The sequence below is a fragment of the Parastagonospora nodorum genome (assembly GCF_000146915.1).
Source record: "Parastagonospora nodorum SN15 chromosome Unknown scaffold_16, whole genome shotgun sequence".
Lineage (NCBI taxonomy): Eukaryota > Fungi > Ascomycota > Dothideomycetes > Pleosporales > Phaeosphaeriaceae > Parastagonospora > Parastagonospora nodorum.
In genome coordinates, this window is record NW_001884564.1 from 837,969 (window position 1) to 858,496 (window position 20,528).

Consider the following 20,528-nt stretch of genomic DNA (forward strand, 5'->3'; position numbering starts at 1 on the left):
ACAAAACTTAGTTGTATCATGCATCCTAAGATGCTCTCCAGTAAATCCGCAACTCGACCACCACTGGATTAAAAAGCAATCCGATAGTCAAGACGCCCAATGCCAATTCTTTACGAAGACTTCGTTGAGGACCTACGCGCCGTTCTACCACCTACCATTACGCCAAGCGATCCTTCTTGCCATATTTGCAACTCGGAGTATGGTTCATTAGGGGTTGGAGTGGTGTCAAATCTCGACCATTTCAACGAACTACCCGGCCACTTTCGAAGGATTTTTATTCAGAATGTAGTAGAGCCAGTTACCACGCCATGTGGCCATAACTTCTGTACGTTCTGTATTTGTCAATGGCTCATCGGAAAGGATACTCCCGGTTGTCCCGTCTGCCGAACTCGCATCGAAATTCCGCAACACTTGCTCGATTGGTACATTGGCAACGACATTAACGATGCTGTCGAAGGTCTCTGCACTTCTCTGCACGTCTTCTCCTCAGAGGCTCAGGAGATCATCGATGTCTTGTCTATGTCTGTCCGCCAGTTACTCACTACTATGACGCCAATGCTGTTCCTATGGAACAGTGCAGTGTTCGTGTCGGACTTGCCTAAGCTCATGGTCTCCGTAGCTCGGCGCTTCCACTACCAAGCCATGAGGGTCGAAGTGCCTACCGATCTCCCAGAACTGAAGCTTCATAATCCTATGGATCGATTGGCTGGCATGCGCAAGTCTGACAAGACGAAAAGCCTGGCTTCGTTCACTCGCGAGGATGCACCGTTGACTGATCACCCTCAATCGCACGAAATGTACTCGCGGCTTTGTGAGCATATCTTCAACGTTGGAGACGATTTAGAGAGTACATACGAGCGCTGCTTTACCCAAGCGGAGGTGCTGTATCTCGTTATTAAAAAGGAGATGCCGGATGCGGATGGCGGCGTTGGGATGGATAGGTGGGATGCGTATGTGCACATGCTGTGGGTCGACGGCTTAATGGTCTGGCAGAGCTACTGTGAGCGAGTTAACATGCTCACAGCGAGGCGTGTGACCCGGGTTTTTGTTGATGACGAGAGGGCAGCGGAGGGCGTCTGGGCTTACACTGTAGGCTAGCAAATGATTTTTCTTTGGTAGGAAAATGGATAGTCTCATGACATCCAAAACGCAGCGGGGTGCTTCAATGACGTCTTTCCAGAACCTGTTTTAATGGCGGGTAGCTTCTGTCTTACACATCTGTCAATCTATGTAATCAGGAGTAGATGAACAAGTACATGCGTCTTACGAGTGCCTGTTTGACAGCCACCTCCTCAGCTTCCCAATCGCTCCGTCCCCCAAGGTCTGACTACAGCTCTCCGACTCCACATGCATAAACAGACCTGACAGCTTCGTGAAATAGATATCACATCTGGGACACTTGAAGCATTCAATCTCCTCAGCATCGCCATACTCATCTATTAGTGGCCAGAGATCTTCCTCCTCCAGTAACCTTGCATGTACCCAATTAGTTATGATGTACTTCTTCCATTGGAAGCACATGGCAGCCGATTTACCGAGGTCGTGGATGTCGATACCAGAGGTACAGGTGCCGGACTCTAGATGGATGATCATGCCGCTGTAGGTAGTGAATGTTCGTGTGCAGCCGTAGCATTCATAGTCGGGCGTTCGATGTGTGAGTTTGTGCTGTGTATGTATCAGATCCTAGCCTATCCAAAATACATTTCTACTTACATGTGTTAAGTTGGACGGCGTCTCGAAGTGTTTCTCGCACTCCTCGCAGACATTGTGAGTTTGCTTATGCCGCTCGAAGTACTCGTTGTTATGATGAAGTGCGCCGCGATGACCGCACCCTTCACAGACCATGGCACATTTGGTTTGTCGGCAATGTGTCTTCAGATCATCCCAGGATGAGTACCACTTCTTGCAGACTGGGCAAACGTTGTGCTTGGACGCTTCGTGTGCATTGAGTTCTTCATTCGAGCAAAGGTCAGAAACTGTGCAGAAACGACAATGGTATTCCGGATCGGATGGCAATGGGTCTAATATGGCAAGACCAGTCATATGGAACACCATGGTGATGTCGTGCTTCTCATGAAGTAAGCGGGTGTTGAAAAGTCAAGAGAGTACTTATACAGGAGCAAAGGACTTTGCTTACACGAAGGCAGACATAAGACGGCAACTAGATTGTTTGACTATCAAGCCAGTCTAGCACCAGATGAGGATAGCGCGGCTGGCCGGTACAGTGCATCCCGAATGTAAGCCGCAGGGAGCAATTGCCTATAGTAAGTTTGCAAACATGGTCTAATAGTGTCTTTGTATACCCAAAAAGAGCCAAAACATGTTCTATGCGTAAACTTGAAGTATTCGCCATCCATCGGCTCATCGGCGACAGCCCGGTATGAGCATCGTGAATAATCGGGCAGACTCAGCGGATGACTACAAAACATCGTGAAACTAGACCTTAGGTAAGAATAGCCCGTGAAAATATGAGTCAAGGAATATGTACAAGTACACGTCTTTTGCCGCAGCAAGTGGATCTGTTCAATCTTCTTATTCTCCTCCCTTTTGTCGTTTCTAGCAATTCCTGCAATCACAAATTGGCAAGATGTCCACACCTTGTACCCAACGACAAACCGCTTGTCTAAACAGCAGTAATGCTGTCGAAGATACTGATTTATTGAGCGCTCAACCGCTGCCAAAGTGGCTTATCTCGGCAGACCGAAGAGGCTGGAGAAGGCTTGTACAAAACTTTACTCCGTCATGGGTACGTATATCCTCAACTCGAGCAGAGACGTATGCACAGAATACTGATGCCTCTATCAGTTTGCCGTAACGATGGGTACAGGGATAGTAGCCGTCCTTCTTCACACACTCTCCGACCTCTATCCCAGCCATCACCATTCGCTGCACACTCTCAGCATCGTGTTCTTCGTACTGAACGTCTTTCTCTTCGCCATGATCTTCATCATCTCAATTTTGAGATACGCACTCTACCCAGCCACTTGGTCGCTCATGCTTCAGCACCCCGTGCAATCGCTTTTCCTTGGTACGCTGCCGATGGGATTTGCGACGATCATAAACATGTTCGTCGCGGTCTGCGTCCCAGCTTGGGGCGGCAAAGCACCATACTATGCGTGGGCTATGTGGTGGCTCGACGTGGGAGTCAGTATTGCGTGTTGCCTTGGGCTTCCCTTCCAGATGTGAGTTACTTCTCAAGCCGTATGATAAATGAAGAAGCTTATGAGAACAGGATGACGAAGCACCAAACTCGCCACGAGACGATGACAGCGGCATGGCTATTGCCTATCGTTTCCTGCATTGTTGCCGCAGCTTCGGGCGGCGTTGTGGCGTCGGTACTTCCAAATCCTGACCATGCTCTGATCACGGTTGTCACCAGCTATGTCTTATGGGGCATGGGTGTCCCTCTTGCCTTGGTCGTTCTGACCATGTACTTTCATCGCCTTGCGATCCACAAACTTCCACCAAGCGAAGTCATCGTCAGTGTCTTTCTACCGCTTGGTCCGATGGGTCAAGGAGGATACGCAATTATGCAGCTTGGTAAAGTCGCAGCGGAGATCTTTCCCCAAACCGAAATACTGCACCCAATGGCTGGCGAGGTCTTATATGTGATGGGTTGGATGGTTGCCATTGTACTATGGGGCTTTGGTCTCGTCTGGCTCTTCTTCGCAGTGGCATCGATTGCACGAAGCAGGTTCCCGTTCAATATGGGTTGGTGGGGTTTCACGTTCCCTATTGGAGTGTTTACCATGTCGACGATCAGTATTGGGCAAGAACTGCCGTCGGCATTCTTCAGGATCCTTGGAACAGTGAGTCTGGTGTATTATTCCTGGCCACAGCAAGTGCTAACATTCGCCTAGGTGCTTGCAATCAGCGTTATACTGCTCTGGCTTGTGGTTGCCGTTGGTACTGCCAAGAATATATTGTATGGCAACCTTTTCGAAGCGCCTTGCCTGCGAGAAATGGAGAGAAGGGCGAATGCTGCAGCGGAAAAAGGACATCAAAACGCATGAATTGCTTGCACGGGGAAATGGAGATTTCGGAGTACCAGTAATGCGATAACTGCCACGATGCTTTTTACTCCAATACCAAGACTGCAGTGATGACGTTATGACACTGTATCATGTGCTCATAGATATTGTCGCTGGTACAACATGCACAATGCTTCTGAGGTCGCGGAGAGAGTTACTGGAAATCGACGTTCACCAAGAGGGTGCTTGGCGGCGATGTTCATTGGTGGCGTCAGATGAGGCTGATGGTTGACCAGGCACCAGGCGACGCGTCGAAGGTAACAATACGCCAGTTTCACCCATGGGTCTCGAACCGTGGTACAGGCGGCGGTGATTGGCTGGCGTACCAACATGTGCAGGCGGCAAGAGGTGAAAGGGACACGGTTTTGAGTTTGTCGGCTGCCTTGCCCTGGTTATCTAAGCCTTTCCATACGCTTCGAAGTGATACCCGTGGACTGCGCTAAAATCCGGCGCACGGACAGTCGTGGAGCTACCTACCTCATCATCGAGCTGTGGCCGACTTACTTAACCTCCACCCACGCCTCCATCGTCGACCCATCACCTCCACCCACACCGCAACCCCCCCTCAACAACGCTGCAGCCTTCAGATACCCCCTCCCCAACCAGAAAAGTACACTCGCTGCAGACCAAGACAGACCGCCAACATGTCGGCTGAAGACTACACCACTCCCAAGGTGGATCTGTCAAAGTAAGTTTGCTCGCCACCAGCCTGCGTTCATCATGGAATGGTGCTAACAGGTTCCCAGAGATCCATCTGGCGCAGAGGCCAAGGACGTAAGCATCACCAAGTGCCTTTCCGCGGTTGCGATAACTGACCCGCCACAGAAAGACGAGACCGCAACCGCGATCCTCAAGAAGAAGAAGAAGCCAAACTCGTTGATGTAAGCAATCTCCGTGTCTTTTCTGAAGTCCCAGCTAATAGAACCTAGTGTCACCGATGCCGTCAACGATGACAACTCCATCATCGCCCTCTCAAACAACACCATGGAGACGCTCCAGCTCTTCCGCGGTGATACCGTTCTTGTCAAGGGCAAGAAGCGAAAGGACACAGTCTTGATCGTTCTCGCAGACGACGATCTCGATGACGGCTCAGCGCGGATAAACCGAGTCGTTCGCCACAACCTGCGGGTGAAGCACGGCGACGTTATCACCATCCACCCGTGCCCCGATATCAAATACGTAAGCATCATCTGACGAATCGCTGATTTTGAACTTTGCTAACAATTCCTCAGGCCAAGCGTATCGCAGTCCTTCCTATCGCAGACACCGTCGAGGGTATCACAGGATCGTTATTCGACGTCTTCCTCGCACCGTACTTCCGCGAAGCCTACCGACCCGTTCGCCAGGGTGACACCTTCACAGCTCGCGGTGGAATGCGACAAGTAGAGTTCAAGGTCGTAGAGGTCGACCCACCAGAGTTTGGCATTGTCGCGCAAGATACCGTTATCCACTGCGAGGGCGAGCCCATTCAGCGTGAGGACGAGGAGGGCAACCTCAACGAGGTCGGCTACGATGACATTGGTGGCTGCCGCAAGCAGATGGCACAGATCCGAGAGTTGGTTGAACTGCCTCTGAGGCATCCTCAGCTCTTCAAGTCTATCGGTATCAAGCCACCGCGTGGTATCCTCATGTACGGTCCCCCGGGTACCGGTAAGACGCTGATGGCTCGTGCCGTCGCCAACGAGACTGGTGCCTTCTTCTTCCTGATCAACGGTCCCGAGATCATGTCGAAGATGGCTGGTGAGTCGGAATCGAACCTCCGGAAAGCTTTCGAGGAGGCCGAGAAGAACTCGCCTGCGATTATCTTCATCGACGAAATCGATTCGATCGCCCCTAAGCGTGAGAAGACCAACGGTGAAGTCGAGCGCCGTGTTGTCTCCCAATTGCTTACCCTCATGGACGGTATGAAGGCGCGCTCCAACGTTGTCGTCATGGCGGCCACCAACCGACCCAACTCCATCGACCCCGCCCTCCGCCGCTTCGGTCGTTTCGATCGCGAGGTTGATATCGGTATCCCCGACCCCACCGGCCGTCTCGAGATTCTCCAGATCCACACCAAGAACATGAAGCTTGGTGACGATGTCGACCTACAGACCATCGCCGCTGAAACTCACGGTTACGTTGGTTCCGACTTGGCATCCCTCTGCTCAGAGGCTGCTATGCAACAGATTCGTGAGAAGATGGATCTCATCGATCTCGACGAGGACACCATCGACGCCGAGGTGCTCGACTCGCTCGGTGTTACCATGGAGAACTTCCGCTTCGCTCTGGGTGTCTCTAACCCATCTGCGCTGCGCGAGGTTGCCGTTGTCGAGGTGCCCAACGTTCGATGGGAGGACATTGGTGGTCTCGAGGAGGTTAAGCGCGAGCTCATCGAGAGCGTGCAATACCCCGTCGACCACCCCGACAAGTTCCTCAAGTTTGGTATGTCGCCATCCCGCGGTGTGCTCTTCTATGGTCCTCCCGGTACCGGTAAGACACTGCTCGCCAAGGCTGTTGCCAACGAGTGCGCGGCCAACTTCATTTCCATCAAAGGTCCTGAGCTGCTTTCCATGTGGTTCGGTGAGTCTGAGAGCAACATTCGCGACATCTTCGACAAGGCGCGTGCCGCCGCACCTTGCGTCGTCTTCCTTGACGAATTGGACTCCATTGCCAAGTCGCGTGGTGGATCACAGGGCGATGCTGGTGGCGCCTCGGACCGTGTCGTCAACCAGCTTCTGACTGAGATGGACGGTATGACCTCGAAGAAGAATGTCTTCGTTATTGGTGCCACCAACCGACCGGAGCAGCTCGACAACGCTCTGTGCCGTCCTGGACGTCTCGATACCCTCGTCTACGTTCCTCTGCCCGATCTTGCCTCGCGAACAAGCATTCTCAAGGCCCAACTTCGCAAGACCCCTGTCGCCCCAGACGTTGATGTTGAGTTCATTGCGCAGAACACCCACGGCTTCTCCGGTGCCGATCTTGGCTTCATCACCCAGCGTGCTGTCAAGCTTGCCATCAAGCAGTCCATCTCTCTGGACATTGAGCGCCGCAAGGCCCCGCGAGGCTGCTGGTGAGGACGTCGAGATGGAGGATGATGCCGAGGATGCCGTTTCCTGAGTTGACCAAGGCCCATTTCGAGGAGGCTATGCGTTCCGCTCGCCGCTCCGTGACCGACGTCGAGATCCGCCGGTACGAGGCGTTCGCACAATCGATGAAGAACACCGGTGGCTCAAGCTTCTTCCGCTTTCCCGAGGGTGACCAGCCCGCGGATGGGCAGAACGCCTTCGGCAACGATGGCGAGGACGAGGATTTGTACAACTAGAGAAGGAATGATTCCACGACTTGATGCGATGGAGGACGGGTTGGCTTATTTCACGGCTACATGCCTCGTACCTAGACAGTAATTCCAGACGGCGCTTGCATGAGTGGCGGTGCTGAATGGGGATGGATTTGATAGTAGTGTTCAAGGAACGTCCATGATATGAGAATGAAAGGCATGATTTCCAAGTGGAAGATTTAGTTGCTTGTGATGATTGTGATGTGTTGGGAAGTACTTAACCTGTACGTTACACGCCATCTTGTAACCACAAGCATATTTCCGTCCTCATTCTCTTCACGTTGTATTTATGATACCATGGTGTAATCACGCTGTGTAAGAGTAGAAGGCATATGATGTGTTCTGGCGAAAAAGTTGTTGCTTGCCATGGTGGCATTGTGCTATCTATGTATGCTGCCCTTTTGAAAGGGCGATGATGATGCTCAAACCCACTGGCTAAGTCATCATGACCTGTGCAAAGTCTGACCTAGGACAACCTTAGTCCCGGTCCTTCTCTGCGAACATTGTGGATCAACAATCTCGTTTGAATATATTCCATGTATCATCCTCGCTAGAGTACATGGCGCTCTTGGTATATTGTCCAACGTAAGGAGGACAGCGCAGCGTAGTGCTGGTCTGACAGCATTTGATCCAATTCGATCGCGTGTAGACATTTTGACGCGTGAATGCTTCTTGATATGGCTCAAGGAAGCAGGAACGTATTTTAATGATAATCCACAATTGGTGCCAAGATAGTAGAATCAAGATGGAGGACTCTGCAATCCGGCGTCAATATGATTGCAATGTGCAGTTTGGGAAACAGCGAGAGGGCACGCCTGGTAGGTTGTCAAAGGCTCGAGCGAGTCGCCCTCTTTGGATATCTCGCAGCACTGTCAGACCGACTGCCGTCCGACATTAGCATGTGTGAAGAACAAGACTGGAAAAGCGGAAAAATCACGAGTCTTCTTCAGTGATTTCGCACACTTTCTCCAGCTCTTTGCGCACGGCCTTGGTTCCTTCCACAATGGCCTTGTTTGGGATTTTCAAGTCGTACTTCTGCTCGTCTCCATTGGCGCCATTGAGACCGTTGGTGCCGTTGGTATCGTTGTTCTGGTCATCATCACCCTGCATCTGGCGCCTGATCTTCTCCATGGCGAGTTTCTTTGCTTCATCAGCGGTTGAAGCTTGGCCTGAGCGCAGGAGGTCGGTGACGTAGCGCCTGAGCTCGTCCTTGAAGCCAGACTCGGCAAGCTGGCGGTCAAGAGCGCCTTCAATGTTGCGGATGCCGTCGCCTGAAAGAAGCGCGGAATAAATGTTATTGCGCAGTTCGAGAGAGATTCCATTCTGGGCTTCGGCGAGACCCATGGTAACCGGTTTGTTGTTGGACATGTCTGGAATGGATGGGTGCACAGGGCAAAGAGCTGATGCGGTATTTGACGCGTGTGGCCTCGAGCTCCGGTATGGCTCACGCTGGGCCAGGCTGAATCAGAAAAACGACCGACTTATGTGTGGTGCTAATGCGCGTGCTGTGCTGTTTCCAGTGTTTGGGCGAGTCGAGCGGGTGCAAAGTGGTGAGGTCGAGGCCCAAGAGGGATGTACGACCGTTACGAAGGAGATTGTCGAAATTTCGGGTAGTGAAAATCGGTGAAGATCCGTGGAGCCGATATGGGTGGAGGTCTATGTGGACTAGGCCCCGTGACTCGCCATGTGCTGCCAATACTGGGCGGTTGTGGGAGATGGGGTGTTGGGGTTGCAGGGTGGGGGGAGGGGGGTCGCAACGATTTGATGTAGGATGTCGTCCGATTTACAATTCCAGCATGTGCATGCGTGAAGTCGTAAAGCGTGGGTGATGACAGCTCGGTAGCGGGTATTGACGTTGGCGATGGTACCTGAGGGAGGAGGAAGCTTGGGCCACACGGTCAATCATCAAAGGTCCCGCATTTGCTTCGCGCGGTTCGGTTCTATAGCCGCCCGGGATGCATGGCAGATGCATGTCTCGATTGAGACTGCCAGTCCGCCGGCTGGGAGCCCTTGACTGTCTGCCTCTGCACCGCCCATTGCTGTCGGCTATAGCCCAGACGACAGAAGACAGAAGCCTCTTCCGACGGCCTGCGTGTGTATTGCATCCTGTGTGCACCGCCGCCCTATCCTGTTGCTGCTGCCACGGCCCGCCCAACACCACCAGGCCGCAGGCGTCGACAACAAAGCGCCCAACGTCCTGCACGGCCTAGACAGCAGCGAGCAGCGACGACCGCTCCCCGCCTTCCCTCACGACCCTCGCACCGTCTCGACGTCCCTCCAGCACGGCGCGCCAGCACCCGAGTCGCTCCCGTCGAGGGCGAAACACGCCGGCCCAATCTCGCTTCGTCTCAGACAGGGTGCGCATTCACGACGTGCTCCTCGCGTCGGCGGGAATCCAGGACCAGCATCAGATCTAGTGCTGCTCCACCTGATAGCAGCGATCTCCCCTCCGCAAGCTCTGCCCAGCTCGGTGGCATCCGCTGTCTTCCCTCGAGCGAACACTCCTCCCACCCGCCACACGACGCACGACGCACGACGCTCGACGCTCGACGCTCGACGCTCGACGTCATCTGCCATGGCCTACGCGACCAAGTACCACGAGGACTCGGACGCCGACGACGAGTTTGAGCGCAGCGTCATGAGTCCCGCACTCCCGCCCGACTACGAGCACTCGCCCACCAGCTCGGGGCCGCTGAGCACCGAGCACACGCCCACCACCTTCACCCACTCGCGCGACAGCAAGAGCAGCCCCACGGGCCTGCTGATGGAGTGGACCGAGGAGCAGGTGGCCGACTTCATATCAGACCTCGGATTGGAGCAGTATGCAGACACATTTGCTGGTATGTCGTGTCACGGCTCTGCAGTGTCGTCGATTGTGCTAACATGCCCACAGAGGAGGTCATTTCGGGCGATGTGCTTGCAGCCCTCCAACATGCAGAGCTGAAGGAGATGGGCGTCAATAGCGTCGGACATCGCCTCACCATCCTCAAGGCCGTCTACGAGATGAAGGTCAAGCAGAACGTGCCCATAGAACCGGACGACTACGTGCCCTTGTGTAAGTGCGGTCCCAGCCCTCTGCAAGATGCATCCTAATCAACCCTCTCTCCAGCTGCGGACACGTCGGCACAAGAAGCTCCGCCAACACAGGACGACTTCGCCAAAGTCATCCGAGTTGTCCAGATGCGAGACGAGCGGATACACACAGCCGAGTCTGAGCTGCGGCATCTCAGAGAAGACCTGGGTAGAGTGATAGACGAGAACAAGCGATTGCGTGAAGAAATGCTGCCGCTGTTGCGCATGCTGAAAGACAGCCAGCACCCGCTGCCTCAACAGCCACTACCAACCACACACGAACACCCTGTCACATCACCACCGGCTACTCAAGAGAGATCCGCCGGAAGCAGTTTGTCCCGTAAGTTTTCTACCAAGAAACTTTTCCTTGGGTCAGCTCCAAAGAACCCTTCTCCAACAATTCAAGAGCACCGCACTCTTATCGATCATTCTTCGTTGGATCCTTCGGCAGCAGCTGTGGCAGCGTCCTCACACCTCACAGCATCTCTCGGCGCAGTTCCCCAATTGTCGCCCAGCTCTATTGCCCAACCATCGCCCACATCTCCTGCCTATGCGCAGAACCAAAGCCGACAACAGTACGCTCGCGACATGCGAAGTGGGCATGATCACGACACGCCAAGCTGGCCACAGTCCAGCAACTGGGCGTCAGAATTCGAACCATGGTGTCCGACCGTAACCGCGATCCCCGCGCAACTCCCCGCACCGCTTTCTTCAGACGACCATTACGAAATAATGCCCAACAAACGCCAAACCCCCCGACGACCGAGACCCGCCATTATCTGGCGGTTCCAGTACCATGAATGCTCCCACGTCTGCCCCCGCTTCGACGCCAATCTACGAATCCGCAAGTCGAAATCTTCCAAATCATTCCGGAGTATCTATCGAACGATTCTTTGTCAACAAAGTTTTGCCGGTTGCATCTCAGAGAAATACAACATTACAGCAGATTGGCGGCCAATACGGCGCTCTCACATTGTGCACGGTGATCCAGAAGCGCTGCCTTGGGGTTGAACCGAAGCGACCATTGAATTCTGTTCCAAGCAGTTGGACCAAGGAAAGCCCGGAAACCCATGTTCATGCTACGGAAACACGCCGCGCCAGCAGAAGGTCACGTCAGCACCGTCGGCGGAAATGATGTTCGACCTGTACCATCCGGATCAGACGGATTTGGAGGGTGGGGCAACAACAATAGAGGAACGCCACTACCAGGGGGCGTGTTGTAGAAGGATGATTTGTGCGAAGGGTATACCCTAGTGCCCTTGTTTTTAGGCATATAAGAGCTTGGCGTCAGTTATAGGATCGCCGAAAACTTGCGCCGATCAATCTAGAGAAAGCATGGGGATCTTTTAGACGCGCACTACTGCGCCATCCGCAGGGGCATGGGTTGATCGGAGGGTTCAAGACAATGCATCGAGTTCGGAGTTTGGCGCGGTCACGACATACTTTTTCCATGGACTCTGGAATGATGCATAGCATCGCACGGCTTTACTTTGCATCGCATGACGCAGTCCTTGGCGGCATCGTCACAGTGGAGACAGGACACGCGAGAAATGTGGGACGGACGAGGGAGTAGGCGAAATGTCACTTGACACGATAGTCGTTGCCACATTAGGACGTGCTCAGATGAGATAGGGCGATTCTTGCAAGATATAGGGAGGTTATACGAGAGCTTGGAGACATGTTACAGTGTAGCGGTGTTGTCAGCAGCATGCTACCATGTAGTTCATTCATCTACACACCCACATGTGTCAAAATCTAAAAGAAACATTTCATGCATGCATTCATCATCAGTCAATCAATCAATCAATCAATCCAAAGCTCTCATCTTCCTGAGCACATTGATGCGTGCTACGCTCAACAATGCCTCAACGTCCGATCTACAAAGTAGTACCTGAACCCACCACCCCCATCAGGGATCGACCTTCCACAAGCCCCCGTTTCACCATCGCTCCCACCCACCCGCACGCCACCGCGTCTCAGACATTGTTCGAGAAGCTCATGCGTCGGTCCTATATTGGGAAATAAAGTTTGCAGATTAGTGGGGCCCGCGAGTTCGGGATGGGGGGGTGTGCGTTGGACTAGGTATGGGGAAACGCATAAACGGTGTGGGAAGGAAGAGAGGGAAACGCATTGACGCGTCGTTTGGGGATCATTGGGTGGCAAGGGTGGGAATTTGATTTGGAATTGGGTGCTGGGGGGAGGGGGTGGAGAGTTGGCATGTGCTGTGGTTAGGATGGATTGGGGGTGGACAAAAGTGTTGTTGCTGTTGTTGTTGTTGTGAAGACTGAGTTGGGGAATGGTTCACGGTCGTCATTGATGGCATTTCAGAGTCATGTACACCGTTCAACGTCGGCTAGGTTCGTTGAACTATCGCGAGTCACGACGAGACACTGGCGCGCGTTGTGCTCTGTGAAGAACCCGCTTCTCTACATCGTGGCGCGGTGCCATGTCGACCTTCTTCCCAGGGTCCTCTTTCGTGTACCGTGCAGCTGGTAATCTTGTCACCGTTGGGATCAGGACCGCGCCGTCGCAGGGTGTGACCGCACGCTGCCGAGCAAGTGTATCCCAGCACCATCATCCTGTGACAAGTCGGACTGCGCCCTCTTGCGTGTCCTAGAATAGCATTTCTCGCAGACCCTTTCAAAACGGCTTAGCAGCCTTCCTGCTCTCTCCCTTGCCCGTCACCGGATCCCTAAACTCCTTCCAACTAACCGGATACATCAGCCTGCCCTCCTCGCTCCTCGCCATGACCACGCCAAACTCATTCCGATCCGTCGCGACGTAGTAATTGCTCTGATCGCCCAAACTGATCACGACGCCGCGGATCAAGTCGCCCACGCGGAAACTCTCTTCAATCTTGATCTTGTCCTTTTCCGTCGCGCGTATGTCTTCGCGCCGTATTTGACCTTGGAAGGCTTCGCGGCAGACGGTGTCGCCAATGACGAGGATCTCGCATGTGGCAAAGCGCGCGCCGAGACGCGTTATGCGCGCGAGAACGGTGCTGTCGACTTCGGGGAGGATGGGTGCGCCGCCACCGCTGCCTGTGCCCAGTATTCCTGGATCTGACGTTGTGTTGGGCGGTCGTGATATCGAGAGAAGTGGGACGAGTTTTGACTTTGAGGCTGTAGCAGCGGTTTGTGATGCGCGCGACGGTGATGATACGACGGGTCCAGCTATTGAAGCGTAGATTTGCTGCTCGTGAATGTGCGTGCCAGGTCCCGGTAGGTATTTGTCTGTTGGTCCAAGAAGCTGCCCTGGGAGGGCTAGAGATGGAAGAGCCATTGTCGTGGTGTTATGGTACAGTGTAGGGTGCGATTGATGCGCGTTTTTCTGGTCGCTTGGTTATACACTTATGCGTTTCGTAATACTTCGCAGTGTACCGTGTTTGGGCGGACGTCGTAGTTGAGTTGTAGCTGGGTGATCGTCGAAGAAGCTCTGGAACTTTTTGATTCGGGAGAGCTACTCGCCTATTGTTGCGTCATCAATCGGCTAAACATGCCCCACCTGCATCTCCAGATTCGATATCAGAAAGACGTGCAGGAAAGAAGATTGGATTACCACGATGCTTTGATAAGACACTACATTACTTTACTGAGCGTCGTGTTTGCGATGGGCGTCTGAAGCGCGCCAGCACTAGCTATGCCACCGCAAGCAGCATATTGGGCTATCAACGCCCAGCTGCTTTCCACGTGAGAGAACGCCGTTTTGCCCAATTCATGTATGCATACATTGCTCCAGTCGCCAAGCCATGCAAATCCTCCCACAAAATCATGAAGTTCATTCGCTCATGCTCACATTTCGGTAGGTAAACCGACCGATCTGCCCTTCCCTAATTTTCGCACATTGGGTCCCGAGGTTTGACTTGACCCTGTGTTCCCGCTCCGGCGACTAGACGGCTTGGTAGAGCAGAAGGGGCTCGCCGATGTTCTCTATCTCCGGGATCGTGCACTTCAGATCGAAGGCTTTCGAAAGCACAATCTTGAAGATCTGCAGAAAGTTAGTGCCGAACATGTCAGGTCGTGACAATGCGTACCTTCTGGACGTTGATGCTGTGGCTCGTACTGCTAAAGATTAGACTAGCCTTCATCGCTCTCGCGAATCGCTTGGCCTGGCGGGTGTCAGGCAGAGATTTCAATGGTCAGAAGTACTCTCATACCTGGTTGGATATTTCTTCCTGCTCTTCACGAGGGAAGTTGACGAAGTGGTCGTACTTGGTACCGACCAGGAACGGGATCGCAGTCTTGTTGAAGCCACGCCCTTGGCGATACCACTCTTTGATCGAGTTCAGTGTGCTTTTCCTGGTCAAGTCGAACATGAAGAGTATGGCCACGGCATCGTTACAGACCAACGGCAACATGTTGACGAACTCGCGCTGACCACCCAGATCCCAGATGGAGAAGGTGATCTCGGTGTTCCGGATGGAGATGGTCTTCTCCATGAAGTTGACACCTGTGTGGGTTAGCGGTCGTATGCAAATGAAATAGTGACCAATGCATACCGAGTGTTTGGATGTAGTCTTCGTCCCAGCTGCCCTCGACGTATTTCACCATCAGACTGGTCTTGCCGATCTGGGCATCTCCAACCATGCCAACCTTGATTACCACACTGGCGTTCTTGTTGGCAGCCTCTGGCGGGGTCGGTTGTTGCTGCTGTTGTTGCTGCGCACTCCGCTGGTTCTGATCCTGATATGAATTTGACCTTGAACCGCCGTCCGACGCTGGGTACCGTCCCATCTGCGGAGCTCGGCCGCGAGTGCGACTGGCCCATGTGTGTCTCTTTGCTGCCATCGTAGTTAGCCGTGCCGTGGCGGTGTGTCGGCGTCTGAGGGTGGTGTTGAAGCGCGAGCCATTGTGGGTAGTGTACTGGTAAGCGGTGTCGGAGTATGACGTCGAAGGTCGGTGTGGTTCTGGAGTGTAGCCGTTGTTGTTCTGCGCATAGGCGCCGTTGTTCGGGTGGAAGTCGGGCAGCGGGCCCACGGTGGAAGCGGTAATGGTCGTGTTCTGGCTGTCGTCCACGTCCATTGTCTGGTCCATGTGCTTCTGCGTTTCTTGGGTTTCGGCGACCATGGGCTGTTGCGGTTGCAGTTGCGGTTGCGGCGGCGGTAGTGGCTGCACTTCTTCGACAAGCACGTGTTGTTGTTGCTGCTGCTGCATGCCGTCGCTGGGTATCTGTGGGGGCGCTTCCTGCATGTGGCCCTCGCTGACCATGTGCTCCGGGTGCATCTCCATGGCGAAGATTTGTTGGTGTTTGTCTATGCGCTTGACTCGAGGCTCCTAGGATGTGGTTGGTGGGCGAATAGGAGAGGTGCAAACACCGGTCGAAGCACAGCCAAAACAGCCCCGCTGCAGCTGAATGCGCGCACGCGTCGAGACCGGGCCTGTCGGGATAGCAAGAAGGGGCTATGTTTGCTGGATCATGTGTTGACGCGTGGTGAAGACGTGCAGCAGTGCAGCAGGGCAGCGTAGCTCCAGTGGCTCTGTTAGGCGCTACGGGGACGAATGCAGTCAATCCGGTGGCTTGCTTGGGTACTACTGTGGGCGACCGCCCTGGGAGCGTTTCGAGGCGATGATGGCAGCTGAACAGTGCGTCGGCGCTAAGATATGGCGATAGGCGACCAAAAAGTTCGACGCAGGAAATTTCCCCGCGGCGAAGACGGTTTTTGAGACATTCACACCACAACCACACATACACCCCAGGACCACACCCAATCATGGCGAAGCGACCAGCCGACTCGGAGCAGGAGCAGGAGGCGATCAAAAACGGAGACCGGCCCATGGAAATCGACCAAGACGAGGTCGGCGACTTTGAGGACGAGTTCGAGGATGAGTTTGAGAGCGAGGACGAGATTCTCGAGGCGGGTGTAGATGGTCGCCCTGACGAGGAGAGGGAAGCGGAAGAGCGCGAAAGTACGTCCTGGGCAGTCAACTTCACAATGCGCGCAACCGTTAACACGCTCCAGATGGCATGGACGTTGATCAAGGCACCTTCATACCCGGTCGACACAAGCTCTCGCCCGGCGAAACCCTCAACCCCGATCTTTCCACATACGAGATGCTCCACACACTCGAAGCGCCATGGCCGTGTCTGTCATGCGACATAATACCAGACGGCCTGGGCTCAGACCGCAAAACCTACCCCGCAACCGTGTACGCAGTAGCAGGCACCCAAGCGGCGCGAGGACGGGACAAGGAGAACCAAATCATGGTGATGAAGATGAGCAGTCTGTCGCGTATGGAGAAGGAAGACGAGGAAGAGGAAGATGATTCCGACGACGAGGCTTCCGATCCGATTCTCGAGACCAAGTCGATACCACTGACGAGCTGCACGAACCGCATACGCGCACACCAGACACCGCAAAGCACATCCGCCGCGCCTCCCACCACCCTCACAGCCGCCATGACCGAGTCAGGGCAAGTCCTGGTCTACGATGTCACCCCACACCTCACTGCCTTTGACATGCCTGGTACCACCATCACTCCCACACAAAACAAGCCTGTATGCACAATACGCGCACACAAGGCCAACGAGGGCTATGCGCTGGACTGGTCGCCACTGATCCCCGAAGGAAAGCTTCTGACGGGTGACGTTGCTGGCAACATCTTCACCACCACCCGAACACAAGGCGGAGGCTTCGTCACCGACACCACACCGTTCACGGGACACAAGGGCACTGTGGAAGAGCTGCAATGGTCGCCAACGGAGAAGCACGTCTTCGCTTCAGCATCGAACGACGGCACAGTCAAGATCTGGGATGCGCGATCAAAGTCCCGCAAAGCAGCCGTCAGCGTCAAAGTCTCCAAGACCGACGTCAACGTCCTAAGCTGGTCGCATCAGACCGCACATCTCCTCGCCACCGGTGCTGATGACGGCGAATGGGCCGTCTGGGACTTGCGACAATGGAAGCCTTCAACGTCCATGGCCAGCGACGTCAAGCCCACGCCTGTCGCAAACTACACTTTCCACAAGGAGCAAATCACGTCTGTCGAGTGGCACCCTACCGACGACAGTATTGTGCTTGTTTGCGCTGGCGACAACACACTCACACTGTGGGATCTGGCTGTCGAGCTCGACGACGAAGAGAGCAGGGACACCGCGGGTGTGCAGGACGTGCCACCGCAGTTGCTGTTTGTACATTACATGGACCAGATCAAAGAAGCGCACTGGCACCCGCAAATACCAGGCACCATCATGGCAAACGGGTGGGTCAGGGTTCGGTGTCTTCAAGACGATTAGCGTCTAGTGTTGTGTTGTGGCGGCAGTAAGAAAGCAATCAAAAACTATTCACAACCCTTCCAACTCTGTGGCCGAGCAGATCCGCAAAGTGTGCCTTGCAAAGGAACTCTGTTGCTATATGCGACGTTCGCAATCGATGCATTCCATGATCCTAGCGCTTCTTTGTTACGCGGGATCACGTTACTTGCATCCTTTCACCAAATGCGGTACATGCACAACAAAGAAGGTGTATCTACCCCGAATAACTTTTGATTCAAGACACACCTCATCTTCAAGTAACCTTGATCCTCCATCATATCTGCCTAGACTCAAACTCAACATGGCGCCCTCGACTCCTCCCCGCCAGTGCGACTCTCCATACCCACTATCCTCGCCATCACGCTCCCCACAACAACCGTTTCCATCTCTCCTCTACACGCCCAAGATTCTACACGTCGCGGATATAAGCTACCCAGAATCTTACCTGCGCACGCCATTGCCGCTGTTACCTTTCCAGCAATCAGAGTGGCTAAGCAAACCTGTTGACAAGGTGCCTACGAGCCCGGGGCTAGGGACCTACGAGCTAGATGAGAGTCTCGGCGAGATCCTGGAATCGATAGAGGGACGAGATGAGGTGGATATTCAGGAAGAAAGGGGCGTTTGGGGAGATGGGAAGAGGGAATGGGATGAGTGGGAGGAGGGAAGCTTGAAGGAGTGGTCTTGCATGGGAGAGCAGGCGAGTAGGAAAAGAGGGTTCGAAGATGAGGAGGGTAGTGTGAGGGTGAAGAAGAAGTATAAAGCGTAGATGATGAAATATTATATCCTTTTGTGTTCAATCGACAGTCCATTTTGCCTATTTTCTGGTGTCAGGTCGATTGAAGACATCAGCGTACACAGCCCGTGGAGGACTACCATGGGCCAACGTTACATCGTCACAGCCACTATTGAATCCGCAAGCCAAGCTTAGTATCGGCCTGGTTCGAGTTCAGGGACAAAAGGCTATGTCGTATGAGGCGCAGCACAAGGGTGTCATGCAACCAGGTACCGAAACACCTCGAGAGTCTAGTGAATGCCAGTCGTCGCAAGCCGTCTGACCGGAAATGAGGTGTCTGCCTCCATCAGGCTTGAAGCGACACCTGAAACGGGTGAAAGTGGTTGCGGGATATTCAAGGCGCTGTTGTGGCTGTGCAGGAAGCTCGACAAAACAACGTAGGCCTAACGCGCGGCATGTGTCGAGGTCTTCAAATGAATTGAGATTGCGTATTTTCAGCTGCCAACGTTCCTTTCTCTGATGATCATGTCGATATTGACACTGGTCCTTGGTCTTTGACCTTTTGCCGCATGCAGACAGTAGAATCTTTCGCTTAAGTCACGTGCCCTCGTGGCGACGGACTCGCCGTAATGAGTTCTCTTAGGCCACCAACAAGGTGGAGAAAATGATCTGCAATGCATCATGTAGAGCGGTTATACTTGCCTCTGGTCGCTGATCTATGGTGGTCCAGTCAAGTTGTGTTGTCGGATACTAGGCTCAGCTTGCCAGACTGGTCTAAGGCCTGGATGCAGGTACTTGAGTTTACCACGGCGTCCCCGTACTCTGCGTGGAGTGAAGATGTACGGAGCGGCGATTACCCGAATCTAGGCACGTATCAAGCAACAGTTCAACTTCCTCAAAGTTGGATACTGTGACCGAGGAAGTTGGCAGCAGCTCCGGGTGCCATGGCCAAGACGTGAAGGGTCAACCAGGGGTCGCAATGCTACCCACATGCGGTGAAGAGTACCAACAGGACTCTTTCCTAGCCTAGATAAGCCTTGAGTAGTGAGGTAGAGCTGTTAGCCTGTCTGTAGTCCTCCAATGTGACCCTGAATTTGGGTACTTTGGTTTGGCAGCCCGCCGAAAGATGGGCTTCAAGGCGAATTGGCTACCAAATAATCGCACGCTCCACCTCGTCTCCTTTCCAGCTCTTTCAGATGATGCGGAGATCCCGATCGTAGCCCGGAGGCATATTTGAGGCTCTGAACGCTCTGGCAAACCGGCCTACTTTTCCTCATCCATGTGTCATCGGTGTGCCACTCGGCCGCGGGGTATTTTAAGATCTGAGATCGATATTCATAGTAACAACGATGGGGTTCAAGCCATCTCGCGTGCCCAAACGAAGGCTCTGATGGCACGCGATGCAAGACATCTTGAAAGAAGGCATCATCCCCGTCACAACGAATGGAAAGGTAGCTTGAGCGAGATTTTGACATCTGACTTCGGCAAATTGCTCGATTAACTTTGTACAATCTTGCAAAGGTCGCGGTCAGGTTGCTTGATGGAGTCCTTGGTGTGCTTGCAACTCGGTTGGCGTCCACCGTGCAGCTGACTAGGCGCGTGGCTTCTATCACGGGAACGACGGCCGCCGTGTAACACATGTCCAGAAAACTCGATCGCAGTAGTGGCGGGCGGAATAATCATGGTAAAAGTTGGTCGAGAGCAAGAAGCTAGCTCGCCGTTAATGAAGGTGCAGGGCCAACCGATCGGGCCAGTGCGCTTCGGCGACGCCACAAGGAACGCCATCGCCGCACTCCTCAGCTGAACTACCCTTGCCAAGACTTTGAGGATATGTCGGACCTGCTGAAACTGCCACCAAACCATGCCTACCCTAGCAGCCTCGCTGTATTGCGTTCAAAGGCGCGATTCGTTGCAGCTGAGGATTACGCACCTTTGCCCGTTTGTCGATCATGGCGACGGCCATGCTTCACTTTGGCTCCGTCATCAGCACATGTACGAGCAAGATAGCCGCTAGCCATTGCTCCCAATGTTTCGCGCCGCTACCGGTACCGGCTTAATCTCGATCTGAGGAGACTGGATGGCTTGCTGTATTACCTGTTTGCGTATGCTGAGCGTGGCG

General features: G+C 53.8%; 11 protein-coding genes across 11 annotated transcripts; 6 read left to right on the forward strand and 5 right to left on the reverse strand.

Annotated features, from left to right (window-relative positions):
• Positions 1 to 99: 99 nt before the first annotated feature.
• Positions 100 to 1,098, forward strand: SNOG_10330 (hypothetical protein; the record flags this gene model as incomplete). Its single annotated transcript, XM_001800554.1, has 1 exon — positions 100 to 1,098. One exon carries the CDS (start codon positions 100 to 102, stop codon positions 1,096 to 1,098), a length of 999 nt encoding a protein of 332 aa, XP_001800606.1.
• A 165-nt stretch (positions 1,099 to 1,263) lies between these two features.
• Positions 1,264 to 2,055, reverse strand: SNOG_10331 (hypothetical protein; the record flags this gene model as incomplete). The annotated part of the gene is made up of 2 exons (XM_001800555.1): positions 1,264 to 1,665; positions 1,714 to 2,055. The coding sequence occupies 2 exons, from the start codon at positions 2,053 to 2,055 to the stop codon at positions 1,264 to 1,266; spliced, it is 744 nt and encodes a 247-aa protein (XP_001800607.1).
• A 762-nt stretch (positions 2,056 to 2,817) lies between these two features.
• On the forward strand, positions 2,818 to 4,013 carry SNOG_10332 (hypothetical protein; the record flags this gene model as incomplete). The annotated part of the gene is made up of 3 exons (XM_001800556.1): positions 2,818 to 3,182; positions 3,233 to 3,809; positions 3,861 to 4,013. 3 exons carry the CDS (start codon positions 2,818 to 2,820, stop codon positions 4,011 to 4,013), a joined length of 1,095 nt encoding a protein of 364 aa, XP_001800608.1.
• Positions 4,014 to 4,612: 599 nt separating this feature from the next.
• Positions 4,613 to 7,527, forward strand: SNOG_10333 (hypothetical protein). Its single transcript, XM_001800557.1, has 5 exons — positions 4,613 to 4,719; positions 4,778 to 4,805; positions 4,857 to 4,912; positions 4,961 to 5,210; positions 5,264 to 7,527. The coding sequence occupies exons 1-5, from the start codon at positions 4,676 to 4,678 to the stop codon at positions 7,088 to 7,090; spliced, it is 2,205 nt and encodes a 734-aa protein (XP_001800609.1). The 5' UTR covers positions 4,613 to 4,675; the 3' UTR covers positions 7,091 to 7,527.
• Positions 7,528 to 8,286: 759 nt separating this feature from the next.
• Positions 8,287 to 8,721, reverse strand: SNOG_10334 (hypothetical protein; the record flags this gene model as incomplete). Its single annotated transcript, XM_001800558.1, has 1 exon — positions 8,287 to 8,721. The coding sequence occupies one exon, from the start codon at positions 8,719 to 8,721 to the stop codon at positions 8,287 to 8,289; it is 435 nt and encodes a 144-aa protein (XP_001800610.1).
• A 1,207-nt stretch (positions 8,722 to 9,928) lies between these two features.
• Positions 9,929 to 11,030, forward strand: SNOG_10335 (hypothetical protein; the record flags this gene model as incomplete). The annotated part of the gene is made up of 4 exons (XM_001800559.1): positions 9,929 to 10,193; positions 10,247 to 10,408; positions 10,463 to 10,765; positions 10,984 to 11,030. The coding sequence occupies 4 exons, from the start codon at positions 9,929 to 9,931 to the stop codon at positions 11,028 to 11,030; spliced, it is 777 nt and encodes a 258-aa protein (XP_001800611.1).
• A 2,035-nt stretch (positions 11,031 to 13,065) lies between these two features.
• SNOG_10336 (hypothetical protein) lies at positions 13,066 to 13,707 on the reverse strand (the record flags this gene model as incomplete). The annotated part of the gene is made up of 1 exon (XM_001800560.1): positions 13,066 to 13,707. One exon carries the CDS (start codon positions 13,705 to 13,707, stop codon positions 13,066 to 13,068), a length of 642 nt encoding a protein of 213 aa, XP_001800612.1.
• Positions 13,708 to 14,313: 606 nt separating this feature from the next.
• Positions 14,314 to 15,653, reverse strand: SNOG_10337 (hypothetical protein; the record flags this gene model as incomplete). The annotated part of the gene is made up of 4 exons (XM_001800561.1): positions 14,314 to 14,412; positions 14,459 to 14,474; positions 14,637 to 14,874; positions 14,924 to 15,653. 4 exons carry the CDS (start codon positions 15,651 to 15,653, stop codon positions 14,314 to 14,316), a joined length of 1,083 nt encoding a protein of 360 aa, XP_001800613.1.
• Positions 15,654 to 16,135: 482 nt separating this feature from the next.
• On the forward strand, positions 16,136 to 17,658 carry SNOG_10338 (hypothetical protein; the record flags this gene model as incomplete). Its single annotated transcript, XM_001800562.1, has 2 exons — positions 16,136 to 16,331; positions 16,385 to 17,658. 2 exons carry the CDS (start codon positions 16,136 to 16,138, stop codon positions 17,656 to 17,658), a joined length of 1,470 nt encoding a protein of 489 aa, XP_001800614.1.
• A 319-nt stretch (positions 17,659 to 17,977) lies between these two features.
• On the forward strand, positions 17,978 to 19,090 carry SNOG_10339 (hypothetical protein; the record flags this gene model as incomplete). Its single annotated transcript, XM_001800563.1, has 2 exons — positions 17,978 to 18,412; positions 18,576 to 19,090. The coding sequence occupies 2 exons, from the start codon at positions 17,978 to 17,980 to the stop codon at positions 18,729 to 18,731; spliced, it is 591 nt and encodes a 196-aa protein (XP_001800615.1). The 3' UTR covers positions 18,732 to 19,090.
• An 816-nt stretch (positions 19,091 to 19,906) lies between these two features.
• On the reverse strand, positions 19,907 to 20,372 carry SNOG_10340 (hypothetical protein; the record flags this gene model as incomplete). Its single annotated transcript, XM_001800564.1, has 2 exons — positions 19,907 to 20,257; positions 20,340 to 20,372. The coding sequence occupies 2 exons, from the start codon at positions 20,370 to 20,372 to the stop codon at positions 19,907 to 19,909; spliced, it is 384 nt and encodes a 127-aa protein (XP_001800616.1).
• Positions 20,373 to 20,528: the final 156 nt, after the last annotated feature.

Coding starts and splice junctions, on each gene's coding strand:
- SNOG_10333 (XM_001800557.1), top strand. CDS start 4,676: ATGTCGGCTGAAGACTACACCACTCCCAAGGTGGATCTGTCAAA. Junction 4,720..4,777: donor CCCAAGGTGGATCTGTCAAA/GTAAGTTTGCTC, acceptor ACAGGTTCCCAG/AGATCCATCTGGCGCAGAGG. Junction 4,806..4,856: donor CTGGCGCAGAGGCCAAGGAC/GTAAGCATCACC, acceptor GACCCGCCACAG/AAAGACGAGACCGCAACCGC.